Below are 18601 nucleotides of genomic sequence, written 5' to 3' on the forward strand. Positions count from 1 at the left end.
AGTGTGAAGACAATGCCCGTGTGGAATGCTCGTCGGCTGTCTAGGAAGTGAAGGCGAGGGCGGCGCGAGGAATGCGGCCGCGCCCGGACATGCGCTGGATAGTAAGAGTCAAGACGAGTGACTGCGGTGAGGATGGTGACTATCGCATGCTGTGTGTTCGCAGAACGAAGGTGGTGGAGGAAAGGTCAAAGTGTTGCGACTTGGTTCGAGGTCGAGCCTGCTTTTGCGGAGAAGCCCGAGTAAACAAACAACGCAGCCCACAACGGCCGAGCTAAGCTTTGGCACTAAAGTAGTCTCGTCCAAAGGGGAAGGTCTGCCGCATGACAACTTCCTCAAGAATCAAGACGATGAACATGTGATAGTACATCAATGTAATGCTCCGCCTCTCCTCATCGCTGTGTCCCTTCTGCGAAGCGCGAGCACTCGCCAGGACCTTCTACCCATCATGGCAACCTTCACGCTCAGCGGCGACGCTGCAAAAGCGCAAACCGTCGCGCATGATCCTCTCATCGACCGTCAAGAGAGGCCCGCCTCCTGTAGCAGATGGTGGAAGAGCAACGTCCAAGCCAAAGAGCCGCAATAGCCCCTTTGGTGGAATGAACGTCACAGAGGTCCCGCGAACTCTACAGGCCCCCAGTCGAAGCCAGGCATCGCGAACAGAGCGAAGGAGAACATCTCGAACGCAGCCCGCGACATCCTCATCACGACGAAAAGATGACAGAAAGTCAAAGGACCCCATGCACGCGCTCAAGATGCAGCGCAGTCTCGCGAATGTCTCCTACGAGAAACGAGGCCGGATCAAGAATGCCATCATGGAGCGCGATTCTTTCGGCGAGTTCGAGTTGCTGCCGGTAGTCAAAGAGTCCATCCCTACGCAGGCGTTGGGAAGGGTGACGGACGTACATCCCACGCCGGTACAACGGCTGGCTATCCCTGCGCTGCTTGGGATGGAAGAGAACAAGCCGAGGAGAAGACGGCTTGGAAGGACAGATCAGGAGAAGCAAATGGAGCAGTTCCTACTAGCCGCAGAGACCGGCTCCGGCAAAACATTAGCCTACCTCCTCCCCGTCATCGACGCCCTCAAACGCGCCGAACTCGCCGGCTCCGGCCCCCAAGACCGCAAAGCCCGCCTCGCCATGACCTCCATGCCCACCCGAGCCGGCAAGCTCTTCGACATCGCCCCTCCCTCCTCCACCGAGCCCGACGAAGACACCGCCCGCCCCCGCGCCATCATCCTCGTCCCCACCTCCGAGCTCGTCGAGCAAGTCGGCGCCCTCGTGAAATCCCTCTCCCACACCGTCAAATTCCGCGCCGCTCTGCTCAGCAGCGCCTACACCGGCAAAATGATCCGCTCCCGCCTCTTCACCACGTCCGGCATCGACGTCGTCGTCACAACCCCCCACCTCCTCCACAGCATCACCGAGTCCGACCCCAACGTCCTCTCCCGCGTCACCCACCTCGTCATCGACGAAGCCGACAGTCTGCTCGATCGTAGCTTCGCGCCCACCACGAGCGGCATCATCGACCGCGCGAGCCCGAGCTTGAACCAACTCATCCTCTGCTCTGCCACCATCCCGCGAAGTCTGGATAAATACCTCGAGCGTCGCTTCCCCGCCATCAAACGCCTCGTCACGCCCAACCTGCACGCGATTCCGCGGAGAGTCCAGCTTAGTGTGGTGGACATCGACAAAGTGCCGTTCCAAGGGAACAGGAACCTCGCCTGTGCGCAGGTGATCTGGGATATCGGCAAAGAGGGCGCGGGCGCTCCTGAAGATGGTGGTGAAGGGGAACCGCAAGCGCGAGAGAAGAAAATCGTCGTCTTCGTCAACGAGCGCGAGAAGAGCGTCGAGTTGGCGCAGTACTTGCGTTCCAAAGGCGTGAACGCCCTGGCGTTGTCGCGGGATAGCAATGAGCGGAGATCCGACAACGTGCTGGCTTCCTTCACCAATATGCCGCAACTCCCTGCTCCCGCTTCCGCCATCGCAGCGCCAGCATCCGCTTCCGGCGCGGGTTCGGGGACCTACACCCCCAACGCCCCATTCCTCAGCTCCATCAACCCGCCCACACCTCCCCAGCAACCCGCTAAACCCCTTTCCCCTGGCCCCCGTCCCCCATTACCTGGGACGCAAGTCCTAGTAACAACCGACCTGTCCTCCCGCGGCATCGACACCCTCCCAGTAAAGCACGTTATCCTGTACGACGTCCCCCACTCAACTATAGATTTCATCCACCGCTTGGGCAGAGTCGGGAGGCTAGGGAGGAGAGGAAGGGGGGTGGTGTTGGTGGGGAAGGGGGATAGGCGGGATGTTGTGCGGGAGGTGCGGGAGAGTATGTTTAAGGGGGGGGCTCTGATTTAGTAGGTTTGGTCTGGTTTGGTGTGGTGATGGGGTGGGGGATGGGTGTATGGTATGTGTATGATATGTGTATGATAGTGTATGATATGCAACATGCAACATTCTGCTCTGCTCGGAGAAAGCTTGCCTGATGGTATTTGCTGTGCTCAGTGGGAGCAGCACCATGCTAGAGGTTGGGAGGGAAAGGGGGCGTCGAATGATCTCACTCGTCTCTGCAGAGGAGTTTCGGGTTGGGGGGTCAGTGGTTTGAGTCGATGGATTGGGGGCATGGAGAAGGCAGTTTTTGTGCCTAACGTTACTTCAACTTGCGATGCGGATCGACTTGCTTGTAGCTGCCACGCTTGACCGAAAACACAGTTTTCTACGAGACGAGCAGAAATATCAATACATCTCACCACTACACACGCTACAGCCCTCGACAACGACAATCCACCCGGAGAGGAGAGGACCTACATCGTCCCCCTCAACCTCCTCCTCTCCTCCGTACACCTCAACCTCTTCCCCCCACCCACCACCTCCTCACTCCCCTCCCTCGCACTCCCACTTCCCTCCCTCCCCCCTTGTCCCAGCAAACCCAAGCCTCTCCGCCCCTTCCGCTCCGCCCTCTCCTCCTCGGGCTCAATAAACCGATGAATCGTCCGATGATCCAACACCCGCTCCTCCCGATCCGCCTTCCCCTCGCGATCAGTCTTCGGCCAATGATAGCCGTACAGTTTACTGTGCCGCTCGCAGCGCGGGCAGGCGATGCGGGTTAGATAGGCTTCGGATTGCACGAACAGCTCGTCGCAGTTGCGGCATTCCACCCAGCGGTGGTAGGCGGTGGAGAGGAGGAGGGGCGTGAGGTGGTAGTCGCCGGGGGTGCGGATGGGGCCGCGTTTTTCTGGGGTGGAGGTGGTGGAAGGGGAGGGAGGGGCGGGTTCGATGGATTCGACGGGGGAGACGAGGTCGGATGGTACGGGGGCGCCGTGGCGTTGGCTGCGACGGGGGCGGGGGCGGTTATATTTGGTGTTGTTGGGTTCGTTGGCCGCTTGCTTGCTCTCGAGAGCTCCGATGGCTTGCGTGATGTTGTCGAGCTCGGCGTCTTCTTCCTTCGACATGCCGTCATCGGTCAGCATCTGGCATATATTAAACGCGATGTTGCCGGCGGCGAACGAGTCGACGGATGTGGAGCTGGATGCTTGAGAAGCCGCAGAGGAGCTGTCGTGGGGCGGCGATACTGAGCTCGATGCTGTGGATTGAGTGTTTGGCTCCTCGATGATGCGCTGCTCTTCTGGTCTTGGATATTTCCGCGGTCTGCCGCGTTTTCGCTTTGGTGCAGGCTGTGGACTGGGAGATGGAGGGACGCGGTAGATGTCGGCTTCGGAGTCTTCGGCGCTCGTCACGTGGCGCAGGGAGGACATGCTGCGCTCCTTCTTGACCAGTGGCAATCGCTTACTGGGCGAAGTGAGTTTCAGCGTCCTGGTAGGGCTGCTAAGCTTCCTCGAAGGCGACATGTCTACGCTTCTCGGCCGGGAGAGTCCATTGGCGTACGTTGGTGCGGATTGCTGCCCTGCAGAGTCCTCCTCGAAGCTCGAGGGAGGTTCGTGGGGAGTCATCGACCTGGCGCCGCTGCTCTGACTGCGATCGTTCGCTTCCTGAGGGGTACTTTGACCAGACTCCATCTCTCCCAAGCGACGTTCGCCGATCGACGTCAGCAGGTTGAAAATGCGATCCAGCAAGTCGTCGTTTTGCGGCGTCTGAGTCTGGTCTCCCTCGTCATCCTGCTGAACCTCGTCATCCGCACCGGCGGCCGCCTGAGAATTGTCCTTTAACCATCCGTCATCAATTTTTCGTTTCCTTCCTTTGCCGACTTGCGCCGCCTTTCGTCTTGAGCGTGAGGCATCCTCGCGCAGCTCATCTTGCGCTCGCTCGTGCTGAGATCGTGCCTGCAAATTCCGGCTCGAGCGGGCAGAATCTTCGCCGCGCTTACGCTTCCCCAAAGTCGAAGGCGAACGGCTGTCCTGTTCTACCTTAACTTTCCGCTTCCTCCTGCTCGAAGGGGCTTCTTCTTCTTCCTCATCGCTATCCTCTTCATCACTGCTGTCCGGCAGAACCGGACCAAGCGGATCCCATCCATTGCGCTGCAAGCCCTCACAGGTCCCACACAGACACTCGCAGTTGTCAATGCCAAAGTAGTCCTCTCCATACGTCACAGTAATCTCTTCACCAGGGGCAATATCCCTCCTCGCGATGATGTGGATCCCATGCGCCCCAGTCGTGTTCAGCTTCGCATTCGAATCGCAATCATGGTTCGCAAAGCGCGCCGGACCCAGGAAAAGCGAAGGCCGCTTCCTGCGGCTCGAAAGAACGATGCTGAAGTCCGTCCGGCTGGACAGCTCCTTCTCCTCCTTCTCGGTCATCTCCACTTGGATGCCATTCAGATATCTGATCTCCGCTCCCCGCTTGATGTGCTTCCGCGCCTTGATACATGCTTCCGCCGTAGTGATGGTGTAGCGATTCGTCGTCGCGACCTCAAACGGACAGTCTGGGACGTAAATATTGATGTACTTCCTCAGATGGCGCTCGAAGTGGTCCTTCTCGTCCACGCTGCCCAAGCCCTTGTAGAACTTTGAGATGCCCGGGAGCGCCAGAATCTCCTTGTGCGCCTCGGCGGGCTCTTTCTCGATCACGCATTTGTCCTGCAGAATCTTACAGACCAGTTCTTCGCGGACACCGCGGCAGGCGTGGTAGTTGCCCTTGAGTTTGCGGATGATGGACCAGTAGTATACCTGTTGCAGAAGATCAGTATTTCGTGTCGCTGTGCGCATAAGGGACAGTCTGCGCTCACCCGATCGACCAGGGTATCCGTGATCAAGTCGTCGTAGTTTGCGAGTTGCGACAGCGTCAGGCCTCCTTTCTTCTTCAGCGCCTCCTCCAGATCGACAGGCTGGCGCGGCATGTTTGCGCCGGTCGAGGTGGTGATACAGACAAGCGGCGTAGTAATGACAGAGTAGAGCGTCTGGTCTTGCAGTCAATGTAGAAGGCGGCACAGAAGTAGCAAGGTTGGACGGCCTCGTCTCACAGCCCCATTCCACGTCGTCCAGCTGGTCCGCGGCTTTGTGTATATCACCGCATCTTGTTCAGCAAAGGGCTAGCAAACACTCCAGAGACAGGTTGGTATGGGTGGTCCAGACAGTTCAGGTGAAGCGCGTAGAGTACACGGGCGTCGTATTGTAGCACACGCGACAATAGCAGACGCCGTCCAATGTCCCCCCTCCAGCCACTCTGAATTCCAACCTCACCTCATTACTCGACGACTCGGCCTTTCTTAGCCGCGATCCTAGCGCGTCTATCATCCCTGCAACTTTATGTCCGAACTTCAAGACATCGAGAAGAACATCGCAACTCCATTCCATCTGGTGCACAGCTACCGCCAGAGAGGGTTATTGAAGTCGCATAACCTTCCAAGCCTCCGGGCTGCCCTCCTCCATCCACAATGATCCAACTCAAGGTACCTGCCCCCTCCCCACTACCACACCACCTCCTCCACACCGACCCCCGCTAACACGACCTCCCAGACCATGGTCAACGTAATCGACAACTCCGGCGCCGCCGTCGCCGAATGCGTCAAAGTCCTCAAAATGAAGCGCCACGCCCGCATCGGTACGCACCCCTCCCTCCCCCACCCCCCTCACACCCTCACACTGTCCCTCACTAACACCCTCCTCCCAACAGGCGACCGCATAATAGTAGTAGTCCAAAAACAACGCAACTTCGGCCCCGAATCCGGAGGCGCCGTCTCCGTGTCCGCCGCCAACAAGGTCCGACGCGGCGACATCCGGCACGCCGTCGTCGTGCGCACGGCGAAGAAGTATCAGCGCAAAGACGGGAGTGTGGTGAAGTTCGACGATAATGCGTGCGTGCTTATCAATAAGGGGGGCGAGCCGATTGGGAGTCGGATGGGGAGTGTGGTGGGCAGGGAGTTGAGGGATAAGCGGTGGAGTAAGATATTGAGTTTGGCGCCGATGCATTTGTAGGGGATATGTATATAAGTGTGGACGGGACGGGGGGGGCATAGCGAGGGCGTTTGGGAATGGAAGATCAGCTGGGTTTGGAGGATATGATGTGTTGATACCACTCCATGTACCAAAAGCAAGACTATGTACCATCATCGCCAGAGCGCCTTCGCTAATAGCAGGGTCATGTCTTGGTCGTCCGTTGCGCGAGCCTCCACTGCTCGACGCTGCGGAGGGCGTTCGTCTCGGCGTCCTCGTTTCCGGCAAGTGTCCGCGAAGATGCCGTCGACGCGCGGGTCAAGGAGTCCTACTTCTTGTCCTCATCGAGCGTCGACCACACATGCTGACATGCGCAGCAGACGTAGAAGAGGGCCTGAATCCATACATTAGCCCTGCCTTTGGATGATGGAAGGATGGATGTAGGCCATACCATCCCCGTCTCAGTAGTCCGCTGCTGACTCTGGAAGAACACGGCATCCCTCTCCTGGCAGTTCGCGCATTCAATCTCGGCGTGCGGGAGCTAGAACATGCCCAAGAAACATCCGTCAGCACATGTTTCTGACCCAGAACGTCAAGAACAAAAGCGCAGAACAGAAGTAGCCGCACAGAGCGCGATATGATGTGTGTATGGTGTAGATTCCCTCCTCTTGCCTCCCTTGTTTCACTACGAGGACCCCAAGACGCCGACGCCAGAAAGCGCCCTTTCCCTCCTCTCATCTTCAACCGCCTGCTCCCCCTTCTGCCCCTCAGGATCATCCGCTTCAAGCATGATCCCGCGATCCGTCGGCCCCTCACAGATCGGACACAAGATCTCCTGGCCGCAGAAGGTGCAGAAGGCGGGCACGACGTCGACGCCCTCAGAGTCCTCCATCGTATCCATCGCCGAGTCAAAGGACATGCTAGTATCGTCGCTATTGTTGTGATTGTGATTACCCACCGTAGGATCCTGCGCCACGTCCTGCACGTTGCCCGGCGTCTCGGCGATGGTCTCCTTGAGCGAGTTGCGGTAGATGCAGGCGGCGTCGGCTTCTTCGCTGAAGTGGCAGGTGCGGCAGGCGAACATGAGGGTGTTGGTCTCGCGGTCTTCTTTCGGGTAGAGCATGTTGGAGCTGTGAAGTATTTAGCTTTTGGATGCGCTCTTAGTGGAGGTGAGGTTCGCACCACTCGCGACAGAAGCGGAAGCTGATCTTCTTGGACTCTGCCTCCTTCTGGCCTTCGGGCGCTGGTGAGTCGGCCATGCTGTAGGAGGCCATCGTGTGCTGTTCGGTGCGGGTGTGGTGAAGGATGAGTTCGGAGTGTGCTGCGCTGCGACGAGCTTAAAGGTGACTAAATCGAGGGCAAGCTGGTGAATAATCCGGCGCTTCTCGCACTGACCCCGCTTGTCACCTGCCGACGACGTTGCTGGGTGAGGCTCTAATACACCGTCTAACACGAATTCACATTCTTGCCAGCGACTACTCCACGTATTGCCTGAATCCGGCCAGAACTGTGGGGAGAGTGAAGGAGAAGGCAAAGACAAGTTCCACTCCACAAAGCGGCAAAGCCATGGTGAGCTTTCACCAGCCGTCTGGGGAAGAGGCCATTACAGTACTAACATTATGTCCTCACAGGCTACAGGACTGCCATCGGGCTGGGTAAGTAGACCGATGTCATGAATCAGTACATCTCCTTACAACTCGTCCAGGAGGTCCGCCACTCCAACAGCAAAAACCTGCCCTACTACTTCAACCCCAGCACCAAGGAATCGAAATGGGAGCCGCCCAACGACACCGACAGCGAGACACTCAAACACTACATGGGCCAGTACCACACGGCCAACCTGGGCGGCAGCGGCGCCGCCAACGCAACCAACCTCGACGGCAAGATACGCTGCGCTCATCTCCTGGTCAAGCACCGCGACTCACGCCGACCCTCCTCCTGGCGCGAGGCCAACATCACGCGCTCCAAGGACGAGGCCATGGAGATCATCCGCGCCCACGAGCAACGCATCAAGACCGGCGCCGCTAGTCTCGGCGACGTCGCGACGACGGAGAGCGACTGCAGTTCCGCGCGGAAGCGCGGTGATCTGTAAGTACTACCACTACCATTCCCACCATCGCGGATTTTTACGATTTCCTTTCAATGAGATTGATCACTCAATCCTGGGCATTGCCGCGCGAGCCGCAAATGTGATAGATCCATCTCACGACGACAGGGGACAGGCTTGGCTAATGCAGGTACGCAGTGGCTTTTTCGGCAAAGGTGACATGCAGAAGGAATTCGAGGAGGCCTCTTTTGCGCTGAAGCCGACGGAGATTTCGAACGTGGTCCAGACCGCCTCCGGGCTGCATCTGATCGAGCGGTATGTTGTGACCGTTTTTCCCCTTCTTCCCCGACTGCAGCTTGCCATGCGGCTCCCACCAAAGCTCCCGTCAAGTGCTGGAGCTCGCTTCCGAATGCGGCTGCTGCTTGTGCCACGCAACATTCCACCTCGACCGTTGTTCTGGCTGGCGGCGCTGACCATGCTTTGTCTAGGTTGGAGTGACGTCCAACGTCTACCGGCTGCGGTACGCTGCAGCCGCGCGTGTTGATGTGTTACTTGCCCAAGCGTTGATGAACCCAAATTTTTTCAAAAAGCGATATAGCGAAATGCTGGAAGTAGAACAGCAAGAAGGTGAAGTTCGAGAGGATGATACTTCTAGTGTACCATGGTACCAAGGTGTAGGTGTTACCTCTTACTTCGTCCTGATTGATTCGAGAGCGCACAAAGAAACCCACGTTGCTCTCACGTTTTCGTACACTGCGCGGCTGTTATTTACCAGCAAACGGGTGCCTGCGCTTGATACCTGAATACTGTGATTCGGAAATCTGACAAGCATTGCATCCGACTGAACAACTTGGAGCGAGTACACAGAATCAGTCACACGACAACACATCATCCTCGTGGAGTGACTCCCGGTGCAACGATCGGTACCCAACTCCCGCAGTGCCGCGCACGCAAACACTCTCGAGACCGTGATATACCCCTCTGTCGCCCTCTGATGGTCTCGTTAGAAAGCAGACACTCGTTCGCACTTTCGGTTTTTGTTTCGGTTTGTACGAATCACGTGGACCCTTGTGGACGACCTCCCACGCTCCTTCCCTCTTCACATGAAGACGCCACCTCGAGCTTGAAAACCTTCAAATACTGACCTCTGCGACTCCTGCCATTGCGACTGTGCAACCACACTCTTTTACCAACACACACACGACAGGCATTACTTGCTTGCACCACACTCCTTGACAAGCTTGAAGACGCTCCTTGACCACGACGACGACGTCACTGCTAGAATCTGGAATCATTCCCTGAGCACCTGTTATACCTATATTCGACCCAGCTGCCGGACAGAATTCACCACGACCAACAACAAAGAAGACCGCCAAGACGACTTCAAAGGACACTGGAATGATGCGCCGCCTCTCCCACAACCAAAAGCACCGCCTCCCAGGCTGGGCGAAAACGGCAGAGAGTCGCGACGTCTATATCAAAAACCACGACCCGACTTCCCAAGAGCGCAGTCCAGGGGACTACGGCATCGGCAACTTCTCCTACTCCATGCACCACCTCAAAGAACACCAGATCCAGGGAGACGCGGCGCACTTGCGACCACACAAGCTGCTCAGGGACTGGGACGACTTCACTTACGCGGAGGCCGCCATCATGACCGCCGTCGACCGCATCCAAGGCCTGGACGAGGACGCCCCTCACCGCACGAACCCGCGCAGCTCACACTACCACCTCCTGAGCCGCCGCCCGTCTGAAGAGGGTCCAACGACAACAGGCGCAGACTCCACCGCATCCTCCTTCTCCCTCCTCACTCCCACGACTACCAACATGACGCCGATCCCAGAGTCCCTCACCTACAAGCTCCCGCTCCAGCACCCGAAGCCGTATGTCTCAGTCGACATGCGCGGCCTCGAGTCCCCACCCTTCACGCCGGTCGACTCCCGCGCGGTCAACACCCCATACCACAACACCTCTTTCAACGCCGACACCGAGAAAAGCACCGCCCCGGACCTCCTCCTCGTCAACGGCCAACTCATCCCCCTCTCCGGCCGCCGCCCATCCACCACCACGACCCGCGCCCCCAACGAGCTAGCCTGGGAATCCTACCTCAGCACCCTCGAAGAAGAACTCTGGGGCCTGCGCCACAATGACCTCATGCGCCTGAAAGGCTACCGGGACAGCATGAAAAGCGAGCTCAAGTGGCTGCAAGTCGACGGCAAGATCTCGCGCGAGGAGGAGTGGGAGTTCAACAAGTGGCTGAACGGGAAAGTGTATACGTACCAAACGCTGGTAGGGGGGATGGAGGAGAAGATCAAGGCGACGAGTTGTGGGGTCACGACGATGGCGACGGATGATGGGGAGAAGGGGGTGCCGGCTGCTTAGGAGGCGGGTGCGATCTGCAACAGAGGGAAGCGGAGGTTCAGCGCTGGGGTTCAAAGGCGGAGGGCGTAATGGTTGGGGGAGCTGTTGTTGATGTTGGCTGTGACTTTCTTGCTTCCGGGTCGCCAGCGTGGCGTTTGTACGCGGGGGGTTATCGTTCGTTGAACACACGACCATCACGCATGCTTAAACGACGGCATGACCCTACGAACAAAAGATTGCGAGAGCGACGTAAATGCCAGAGAAGAGAAGCACACAGATGGGCGGGACCAACATTGTATGATAGCGCGCAGACCCAACACCAACAGTATCCTGACAGTCTGCTGGACAGAGCATCAGAATACCGCACGTATGACATGACACGATAACAAACCCAACGAAACAAACTGCGTTGTAATGCTTTCGCGCTCAATTGCTGCTGTTTTCCCTGCCGTCTAATCATCCAATGCGTAGCAAAACCCCCCCATCACCACCAACTCACTCACAAATCACTCAACCTCTCCAAAAAGCTCTTGGTCCTCCCCCTCCCCCGCCTCAAATTCAACCACTTCTTCCCCCCACCAGCACCACCACCGCCCTCCCCTCCAGCCTCAGACGAGAAACTAAAAGCAGACCCCTAATCCCCCAACTTCCCCTCCAACCGCTCGACCTTACTATTCAACTCCTCAATCGCCTTGCCCTGACTCATCAGCATCCCGCGGATCTCCTGCAGGACATCTCTTAGCCCGCCTGCGGCTGCGCTGGCGGTCGGAGGTGGGGAGGTCGCTGCTGCCTCCTCTTTCTTCTCATCCTTCTTCTCGTCGGCGGGTGGTGCGCGTTTCTCCAGCTCCGAGACAGGAAGCGATGTCGCCTTCGGCGCCGCGGAGATGGATTCACCCGTGAACGCCGCTGCTTCCTGCGGTGCTGCGCCCGTGGTTATCTTGGTCGAAGGCCGCTCGACGGGTTTCTGCACTTCCTCAAACGAGCTGCTGCTGTCGGCGTCGTTGTTGGCGTCGGCGTCGTCGTCGTCGCGGTCGGCGAACTTGGCCGCCATGCTGGCCATGGATTGTTTGTTGTCTTCCATCTTTGGCATTTCACGAGGAGCTGATGGCTGTGCGGGCGCGGGTGTTGGGGTCGCGGCGGGTTCGGGTTTGGGCTCCGGTGGTGCCGCTGCTTTCGCGGGTTCTGGGGCGGGTGCGCTGGCTGTGGTGGTGGGTTTGGAGGACGGGGCTGCGGCGACTTCGGTGGGTTTCTTGCCTTCGTAGAGGTCTTCCATTGACCACATTGCTGGAAGCGCGGTCTTCCCACTTAGCCATTCTTCGCTCGACATTGCTGGTTTGGTGCCGACGGTCGGCGGGTAGATGTCTTCCTGGAAAGTCTCGGATCGTCGCGGGACGACGAACGATATGGGCTCCACGTAGGCGTCGTTCACGGTCTTGAACGCGCGCATAACCTCGTTCTCGTGCGTGTTGACGCCTCGCTTCGGCATGAAGGCCAGTCCTCGTTGGGGCTCAGGCGACTTGTACTCGGAGAGAAACTCGAACTTGTCGTTTTCGTATTCGTAGTACCTGATATTGCCGTCGCCTTTGCCAGCAATGTACAGGATATGGCAGCCGTCGTCCCAGAAGGGCATTCCCACGCCAGAACTCGAGTCCAGAAATTGGAAGTCCCCTCCAATTGGCTTGCTGGGGTTTCGAACATCCCATAGCCCCAATTGTCGCTCGCTCATCTTCGAGAAACCGGTCGTGACCACACGATCGAGATCGCCCATCCACACACACCGGCTGTTCTTCGCACCCGCATGCCCCGGCACCTCATGCGCCGGCCTCTCCTGCCTCACATCCCAGAACCGCAACTTCTTGTCCCTCGAAGTCGTGACCAGCATACTCCCATTGGCGCTCCACGACAGCGACTGCACGATATCGTTGTGCTTCAGCGTCAGCTTCGCCTTTCCATCCTCCAGATCCCACAGCTTGATCGTGTAATCGCCCGAACTAGAAGCCAGAATATTCTCTGCTGCGGGATTGAACAACACGTGTCCGACTTTTCTCGAGTGTCCGCTCAGCTTGCCTACTGGCTTGACATCCGCCGGCTCTTCGGCGTCCGTATGGAGGGAGAAGTTGTCCGGGACCTGCCATAAGAAGACCTTGCCATCGTCGGATCCGGAGGCTATTATGTCGTCGTTGAAGGGGTTCCAGTCGGTGTCGAGGACGGCGGCGGTGTGGCCGCGGAATAGCGGGAGCTGTTCGGGGAGTTTGCCTCGCTCTTCGAGCGGTACCACTGCGAATGCGCCGCCGCCGCTCGCTTCCCAGTTGACCGCCAGGTACTTAGGGTTGACTTTGACGATGTTGCTGTCCCTATACGGACTGTATTAGTATCTTCGCAACCCCCTTTGCAATTGTATGCTCCCTACCAAGCATTCTTGCTGATCCTCAAGTTGTCATAGCATTGTTCTCGCCGCGAGTTCTTCCCAAAGACATGTCGATACTTCGACGCCCGCACGAATCGGCCGGACATTGTTCGTTGTCGCTATCAATACAGAAGGGTGTGGATAGGGGCGCTGTCGCCGTACAATCGTCGAAGGTGGGAGAAGGGAGAAGTCGACGGGACAATGGTGAGACGGATCGAGTATCAAATGCGGTATGGAATCTCGACCTGTGGCTGAGCTCGACGACAAGCGAGAACGAGGAAATGCAGGGTCCAGTTTAGATATGAAGGCATCACGTGATCAGCTTGAGCATTCCACCTCACTCCATTTCGTCTTGGACTACATGTATTCTCTTTATGATAGCAAGGATGAACCTTCCATGCGGTCAAGCAGTGTTTTCGCGGCCCAAAGAGTGTGTGTTCTTCGTAGGAGAGTTACATCCGAGCGATCTACACCATCAACCAAATGATTACAGCCAACGACCCAATTCTCCAACCCCACGACGAAGATGCTGCCACTACAGCCGCTGCACTGGTACTCGGCGCCACGCTCGAGCTCGGAGAAGGTCCACCTGAGGACGTACTCGTCACCCCTCCGAACGGGATCTTGAACACCCAACTATACTCATCCGCCGCCACTACCTCCTCGCTGACCGTGATCTCCAAACTCCCATTACCCAACAGCCTCGTGGGCACCACTGTCCCCGCCATCTCACCACCCACAACCGTCACCTCATCCCCCTCAACATAAGGCACCGGACTATCCAACACCAACGTCCCGTTCGGCGGGTACAGTGTAGTAATGTAAAAAGCATTCGGGTTTTGACTAAACCGCACCGCCTCGCCCTCCTCAGGCGTAACGAACCAATACGTCGTGTTGAAGATCGCCTGGGCGTGGCTGTTAATCCACTTCCCAGCAGCGCGGAGGTTCTTCTGCTCGATGTCGATGATGGTGCCGTTCGCCGTGGGTCCAACGTCGAGCAGGAAGTTTCCGTTTTTCGAGATGATGTCCATGAGACTTGTCACGATCCCTCTTGGTGTGAGGTAGGCGGAAGTAGGCGTGGCGCGGTTGTAGCCATAGCTGAATGGGTCGAGGCCGAGATTGCTCTCCCACTTGCGTGGCTGGACGGCGTCGTAGCGCGCATACTCGGGAGTGTCGAAGTCGCCTGGTAGACCGCAGCGATTATTCAACAAGACCTGTTTGCCTTGCTGCGCGGCGTTGTTGAAGTACGAGGCGGCAAATTCGGCTGTCATGTTGGGGCCACCAATGTCACACCACATTATCTCTGTTCCCATGTCGGCGAGGGTCTGCATCTCAAGCATGATGACGTCGGTAACGTAGTCATCTACAGGCACAAATCCGGTGTAAGGAAGTGTCTCGTTAGTGTAGGGGTTGGTAGCGTTGCCGCCAGGCCAGTCGCCGAAGCCATACCGAGCGTAAGCCGGACTGAACCACTCCGGAAGAGAGAAATATGTAGCTTTGTGTAAGTGTGGTTGATACTGCTCAGCGGCGTCGAAGATCTCTTGGAGAAGGTTCCGATGCGGGTACTGGGCGACGCTGGTCCGTTCGGTGACGTTGGACGGAAGGTCGAAGATGGCGTAGCCGTCGTGGTGTTTTGAGACTTGCACGAAGTATTGAGCTCCAGCGTCCGCGAAGAGATCTACCCATTCCCTAGGATTGAACATAGAAGCCGTGAAGTTCTGGATGAAGTCGTCGTAGACGTGATTAGGGCCGTAGGTGTCGAGGTTGTACTGGTAGATATTGCCTGTATAGTCTGGACCCGAGTTCATGGCCCACCAGTACCACTCAGCATAAGTCTCATTGTCACCGACGTTGCCCCAGCCCGGCACAGAATAGACGCCCCAGTGGATGAAGATGCCGAACTTGCCAGTGTTGTACCACGGTGGCGGCTCATGGCTGTATATGCTCTCGAAGTTCGGCTCGTACTGCGGGATGCCGAAGGTGGCGTCGAAGGTATGACTCGTCTGGACACCGTTGCCGAGAATCTGGACGGTGGCTTGTCCAGTCGTGCCCTCAGCAGTACCTTCCGTGTTCTCAACGCCAACTTGGACCATGGCCTGATCTCCTGGCCGCAAGCGGTTGATGATGCCTGGAACAACTGTTCTGAGTCCCGACGCTGAGACGGAGACCTTGACACTGGTGTTGGCTAGTACCCATTGATCTCCGACATTGTTAACGTTGACTTGCACGATCTGGGTCTTGTTCGTGCCCTCCATCCACGACTTCGTGGTGCGCGCATACTGTACATCCAAAGCAATACCAGAGGCAGTAGCAGGTACCATGGAGACAGCAAAGATGTGCAGTCTGGTTTCTTCTGCCGCTCCTCCAGGCCCGTTGGCGGCACCCACAGTGACATTCGGTAACTGGATGCTGGTAAGCTCCTTCGTCGAGTCGAGCCAGTTGATCGTTTGGAAGACCATGGAGCGATTGTAGTCAATGCTTTCATTGGTCATGTAGTACGGGAAGACAAGATCCCCGCCATACGGATAAGGCCAGTCCCAGTATGGATCCACCAGCACAGGCCCGGAGGTAACGCTGCCGTCGGAGTATGTAGCATTGATGAAGCCAGTAGCGATAGCTGACTCCGCGGCAGCAAGCATGTGCACACTAAAGTAACGTCCTCGAGGCGGCTTGAGCGTCTGCCCTTGTGCGAGAACATTGTCATCGCCGGACTCCTTGTACTGTGGGAAGTTGTAGTTGACGCCAGAGTAGGTGAAGTTCGCTGGAGGAAGATATTTTGCCGGGTAGCCAGAGTGTGTCCCATCAATGTTTGCATCTCCTGGGGTCATAGCAAAAGCGCGGTTGTTGACGAGACCGGAGAGGTCCATTGGGACTGACTTGATAGCAGAGCTACCATCATCGGCGTTCTTTGGGTTGATGACCAGGCCGCCTTGGCCCAGCACTACGGGCAAGAGACCTGTTGTATACCACAATGAGAGCATTCTAACGTGCCAGTGAAGGAAGATTAAGGAAAGAAGACTCGAAGACTTGTACCTGCGTCTTGGCCGTCATCGGCAATGGTTCTGGAGCATACTTAAGAGTAGAACTTGAGTAATGCCTGTGTTGCATCGCAAACGGCGATCTGGAAATAATACCACCACTCGGGTCAATGATCGTGGTTTCTCCGACCGGGAGATGAGGGGAAGAGTAATAGTACTAGCGATGTAAGCGGAAGTCAGATCGTGCATACGAGCTGGAGCGATGATGCAAGATGCCTTCTGCAAGGGCGGGCAGCGTATATGGTGGGGTGGAGGTAATGATGGTGAGGAGGAGTAGTGGAAGAGAGGTGAGGTGGTCAATTTCCAGCCCCTTTGCCTCAGGCATTTGGACTCTTCTGTCCATTCACAATGAGGCCCAGCCTTTCCAAGATAACCATGGTCCCGTAAAAACAACCAGTCTATCTCATATCGTTTCAAAGCCTGATACATTCACCCAGACGCCTTTAATGCCACCGTGCCACCTGCAAGCCGTGGATATCATAACACCAATTCCCATTCAAAACGCCGCGCTCTCCCCGTTGACCAGCCCAGTAGCTATGCTTGAGACTCCGTTCAACCCTTTGTAGCCCCCATTGAGTCCCTTCTCACCGTTCGTAACCTGATCTAGTATTCCCGCAGAAGCCGCGATGAATCCCAAATACGGCTTGCTGGGCTGGAGGACTCGCGAGATGTACTCTGGGTGGAACTGAACGCCCACGAACCATGGATGGTCCTTTAGCTCGATGATCTCCATACGTTCACCCTTCTCGTCCTTGCCGATGAAAGTGAGACCCGCGTCGTGGAGTTGCTCAATGTACTTCGGATTGACTTCGTAGCGATGACGGTGCCGCTCGTTGATGCTCTCATTCTTCAGGCCGTAAAGAGCACGCAGCTTACTCCACTCGGTGTCAGGCTGCCAGTAGGTCGGTCTCAGACCAAGTCGCATCGTCCCACCGAGCTGACCAGGATGATGCTCCAGCATGACGATGATCAAGCGGTCGTCATCGGTGCCGTCGAATTCGTATGATGTAGCCTGTGGCAGTGGGATTTGGCAAATGTCTCTCGCAAATTCGACCACGGCGATCTGCATGCCTAAGCAGATTCCGAGATACGGTATCTTGTTTTCGCGAGCATGTCTGGCGGCTGCAATCATTCCTTCGGTGCCTAGAAAGGTGCGAAGAAAGGTCAGCTGATGTCTCGATTTACCAATTAGGTTGATGCGGATTCTGACGTACCTCGAGTGCCAAATCCGCCAGGAACAAGAATACCTTGCGCTGTGACAAGATCCCGCCAGGCGCTGAAGTGGGCTGCTCCATCCTTCGTTTTCATCGCCGGTTCGAGCGCTTCCGCGTCCACATACTTCACCTTGAGCTTCCGACCACACCACATCGAAGCATGCTCGAGAGATCTGATGACCGAGAGGTAGGAGTCGGGCTGCTCCAGATACTTGCCGACGAGCACAATCTCGACCTCCTCACGCGCGTACTCGATATCAATTGCCAGCCGCTTCCAGTGCTGCCATATGCGGGCTCCTTTCTCTAATAATTCTGCCGAGCGCGGAATCCGGTCGAGTTGGAGAGTCGAAGTCATAAGCTCGTTGAGGTTTTGTTCGTCCAGAAGCATGGGTACTTGGTATGTTGATGGCATATCTCGGACGGCAAGAACGTGGCCTAGAAGGTTATCGAGAAGAGTTAGCATGTCTGTCGGACTCCTCAACAGGACCGAACACGTCTCGGGGCGCTATCTCGTGCTTGACTGCATCGGAAAACTCACCATCAGGCACTTGACAGAAGCGCGCAATCTTGTCGGTCGTGCCCTTCTCCAGCGGCCACTCGCAACGACAAGCGATCAAATCCGGGATCAGACCAGCGCTTCGTACCGCCTTGATGGCCATCTGTGTGGGCTTCGACTTCTGCTCTCCGTGCACCACCGGAATGTAAGAGACATGGATCTGCATGAAATCCTCTCTGGCGCAATTCCGCCTAAGCTCGGTAAGTGCCTCGACGAACGCCATGCCCTCGATGTCGCCGATCGTGCCTCCGAGCTCGATGATGCACACATCCGGCTCCTCGCCGGTGTCATCGACGGGTGCCTTTGCAACATCCTTAATCCATTTCTCGATCTCGCCAGTTACATGCGGCACCACTTGAACTGTCTTGCCGAGGTAGTCGCCGCGCCTCTCCTTCTCAATCACCCGTTGATAGATCTTACCAAGAGTGATGTTGTTGGAGCGTGAAAGGGTGATGTTGAGGTAGCGCTCGTAGTTCCCAAGGTCCAGGTCCGCCTCACCGCCGTCATCCAGAACGTAGACCTCGCCGTGCTCCTTGGGGTTCATAGTGCCCGCATCGACGTTGATATAAGGGTCGATCTTGATTGAAGTCACCTTCAGGCCCATGGTCTTGAGGAGCAGACCAGCAGATGACGCTTCTCGGGTCAGTGGA

General features: G+C 56.9%; 9 protein-coding genes across 9 annotated transcripts; 4 read left to right on the forward strand and 5 right to left on the reverse strand.

Moving 5' to 3' along the window:
- Positions 1–374: 374 nt before the first annotated feature.
- Positions 375–2299, forward strand: MRH4 (RNA helicase; the record flags this gene model as incomplete). The annotated part of the gene is made up of 2 exons (XM_064799108.1): positions 375–2194; positions 2221–2299. The coding sequence occupies 2 exons, from the start codon at positions 375–377 to the stop codon at positions 2297–2299; spliced, it is 1899 nt and encodes a 632-aa protein (XP_064663435.1).
- Positions 2300–2803: 504 nt separating this feature from the next.
- set9 (histone lysine methyltransferase Set9) lies at positions 2804–5292 on the reverse strand (the record flags this gene model as incomplete). Its single annotated transcript, XM_064799109.1, has 2 exons — positions 2804–5122; positions 5182–5292. The coding sequence occupies 2 exons, from the start codon at positions 5290–5292 to the stop codon at positions 2804–2806; spliced, it is 2430 nt and encodes an 809-aa protein (XP_064663436.1).
- Positions 5293–5914: 622 nt separating this feature from the next.
- Positions 5915–6370, forward strand: mrpl38 (54S ribosomal protein L38, mitochondrial; the record flags this gene model as incomplete). Its single annotated transcript, XM_064799110.1, has 2 exons — positions 5915–5996; positions 6069–6370. 2 exons carry the CDS (start codon positions 5915–5917, stop codon positions 6368–6370), a joined length of 384 nt encoding a protein of 127 aa, XP_064663437.1.
- Positions 6371–7013: 643 nt separating this feature from the next.
- On the reverse strand, positions 7014–7602 carry RPB9 (DNA-directed RNA polymerase II core subunit rpb9; the record flags this gene model as incomplete). The annotated part of the gene is made up of 2 exons (XM_064799111.1): positions 7014–7458; positions 7511–7602. The coding sequence occupies 2 exons, from the start codon at positions 7600–7602 to the stop codon at positions 7014–7016; spliced, it is 537 nt and encodes a 178-aa protein (XP_064663438.1).
- A 292-nt stretch (positions 7603–7894) lies between these two features.
- pin1 (peptidyl-prolyl cis-trans isomerase Pin1) lies at positions 7895–8873 on the forward strand (the record flags this gene model as incomplete). Its single annotated transcript, XM_064799112.1, has 5 exons — positions 7895–7897; positions 7960–7983; positions 8034–8416; positions 8574–8690; positions 8864–8873. 5 exons carry the CDS (start codon positions 7895–7897, stop codon positions 8871–8873), a joined length of 537 nt encoding a protein of 178 aa, XP_064663439.1.
- A 903-nt stretch (positions 8874–9776) lies between these two features.
- LTR77_001854 (uncharacterized protein) lies at positions 9777–10757 on the forward strand (the record flags this gene model as incomplete). Its single annotated transcript, XM_064799113.1, has 1 exon — positions 9777–10757. The coding sequence occupies one exon, from the start codon at positions 9777–9779 to the stop codon at positions 10755–10757; it is 981 nt and encodes a 326-aa protein (XP_064663440.1).
- A 613-nt stretch (positions 10758–11370) lies between these two features.
- On the reverse strand, positions 11371–13250 carry CRN1 (Coronin-like protein crn1; the record flags this gene model as incomplete). Its single annotated transcript, XM_064799114.1, has 2 exons — positions 11371–13090; positions 13147–13250. 2 exons carry the CDS (start codon positions 13248–13250, stop codon positions 11371–11373), a joined length of 1824 nt encoding a protein of 607 aa, XP_064663441.1.
- Positions 13251–13610: 360 nt separating this feature from the next.
- LTR77_001856 (uncharacterized protein) lies at positions 13611–16194 on the reverse strand (the record flags this gene model as incomplete). Its single annotated transcript, XM_064799115.1, has 2 exons — positions 13611–16099; positions 16131–16194. The coding sequence occupies 2 exons, from the start codon at positions 16192–16194 to the stop codon at positions 13611–13613; spliced, it is 2553 nt and encodes an 850-aa protein (XP_064663442.1).
- A 483-nt stretch (positions 16195–16677) lies between these two features.
- URA7 (CTP synthase ura7) lies at positions 16678–18555 on the reverse strand (the record flags this gene model as incomplete). Its single annotated transcript, XM_064799116.1, has 3 exons — positions 16678–17324; positions 17396–17830; positions 17934–18555. 3 exons carry the CDS (start codon positions 18553–18555, stop codon positions 16678–16680), a joined length of 1704 nt encoding a protein of 567 aa, XP_064663443.1.
- Between the last annotated feature and the right edge of the window lie 46 nt (positions 18556–18601).

The sequence above is a fragment of the Saxophila tyrrhenica genome (assembly GCF_035928015.1).
Source record: "Saxophila tyrrhenica strain CCFEE 5935 chromosome Unknown scaffold_2, whole genome shotgun sequence".
NCBI classification, from domain to species: Eukaryota; Fungi; Ascomycota; class Dothideomycetes; order Mycosphaerellales; family Extremaceae; genus Saxophila; species Saxophila tyrrhenica.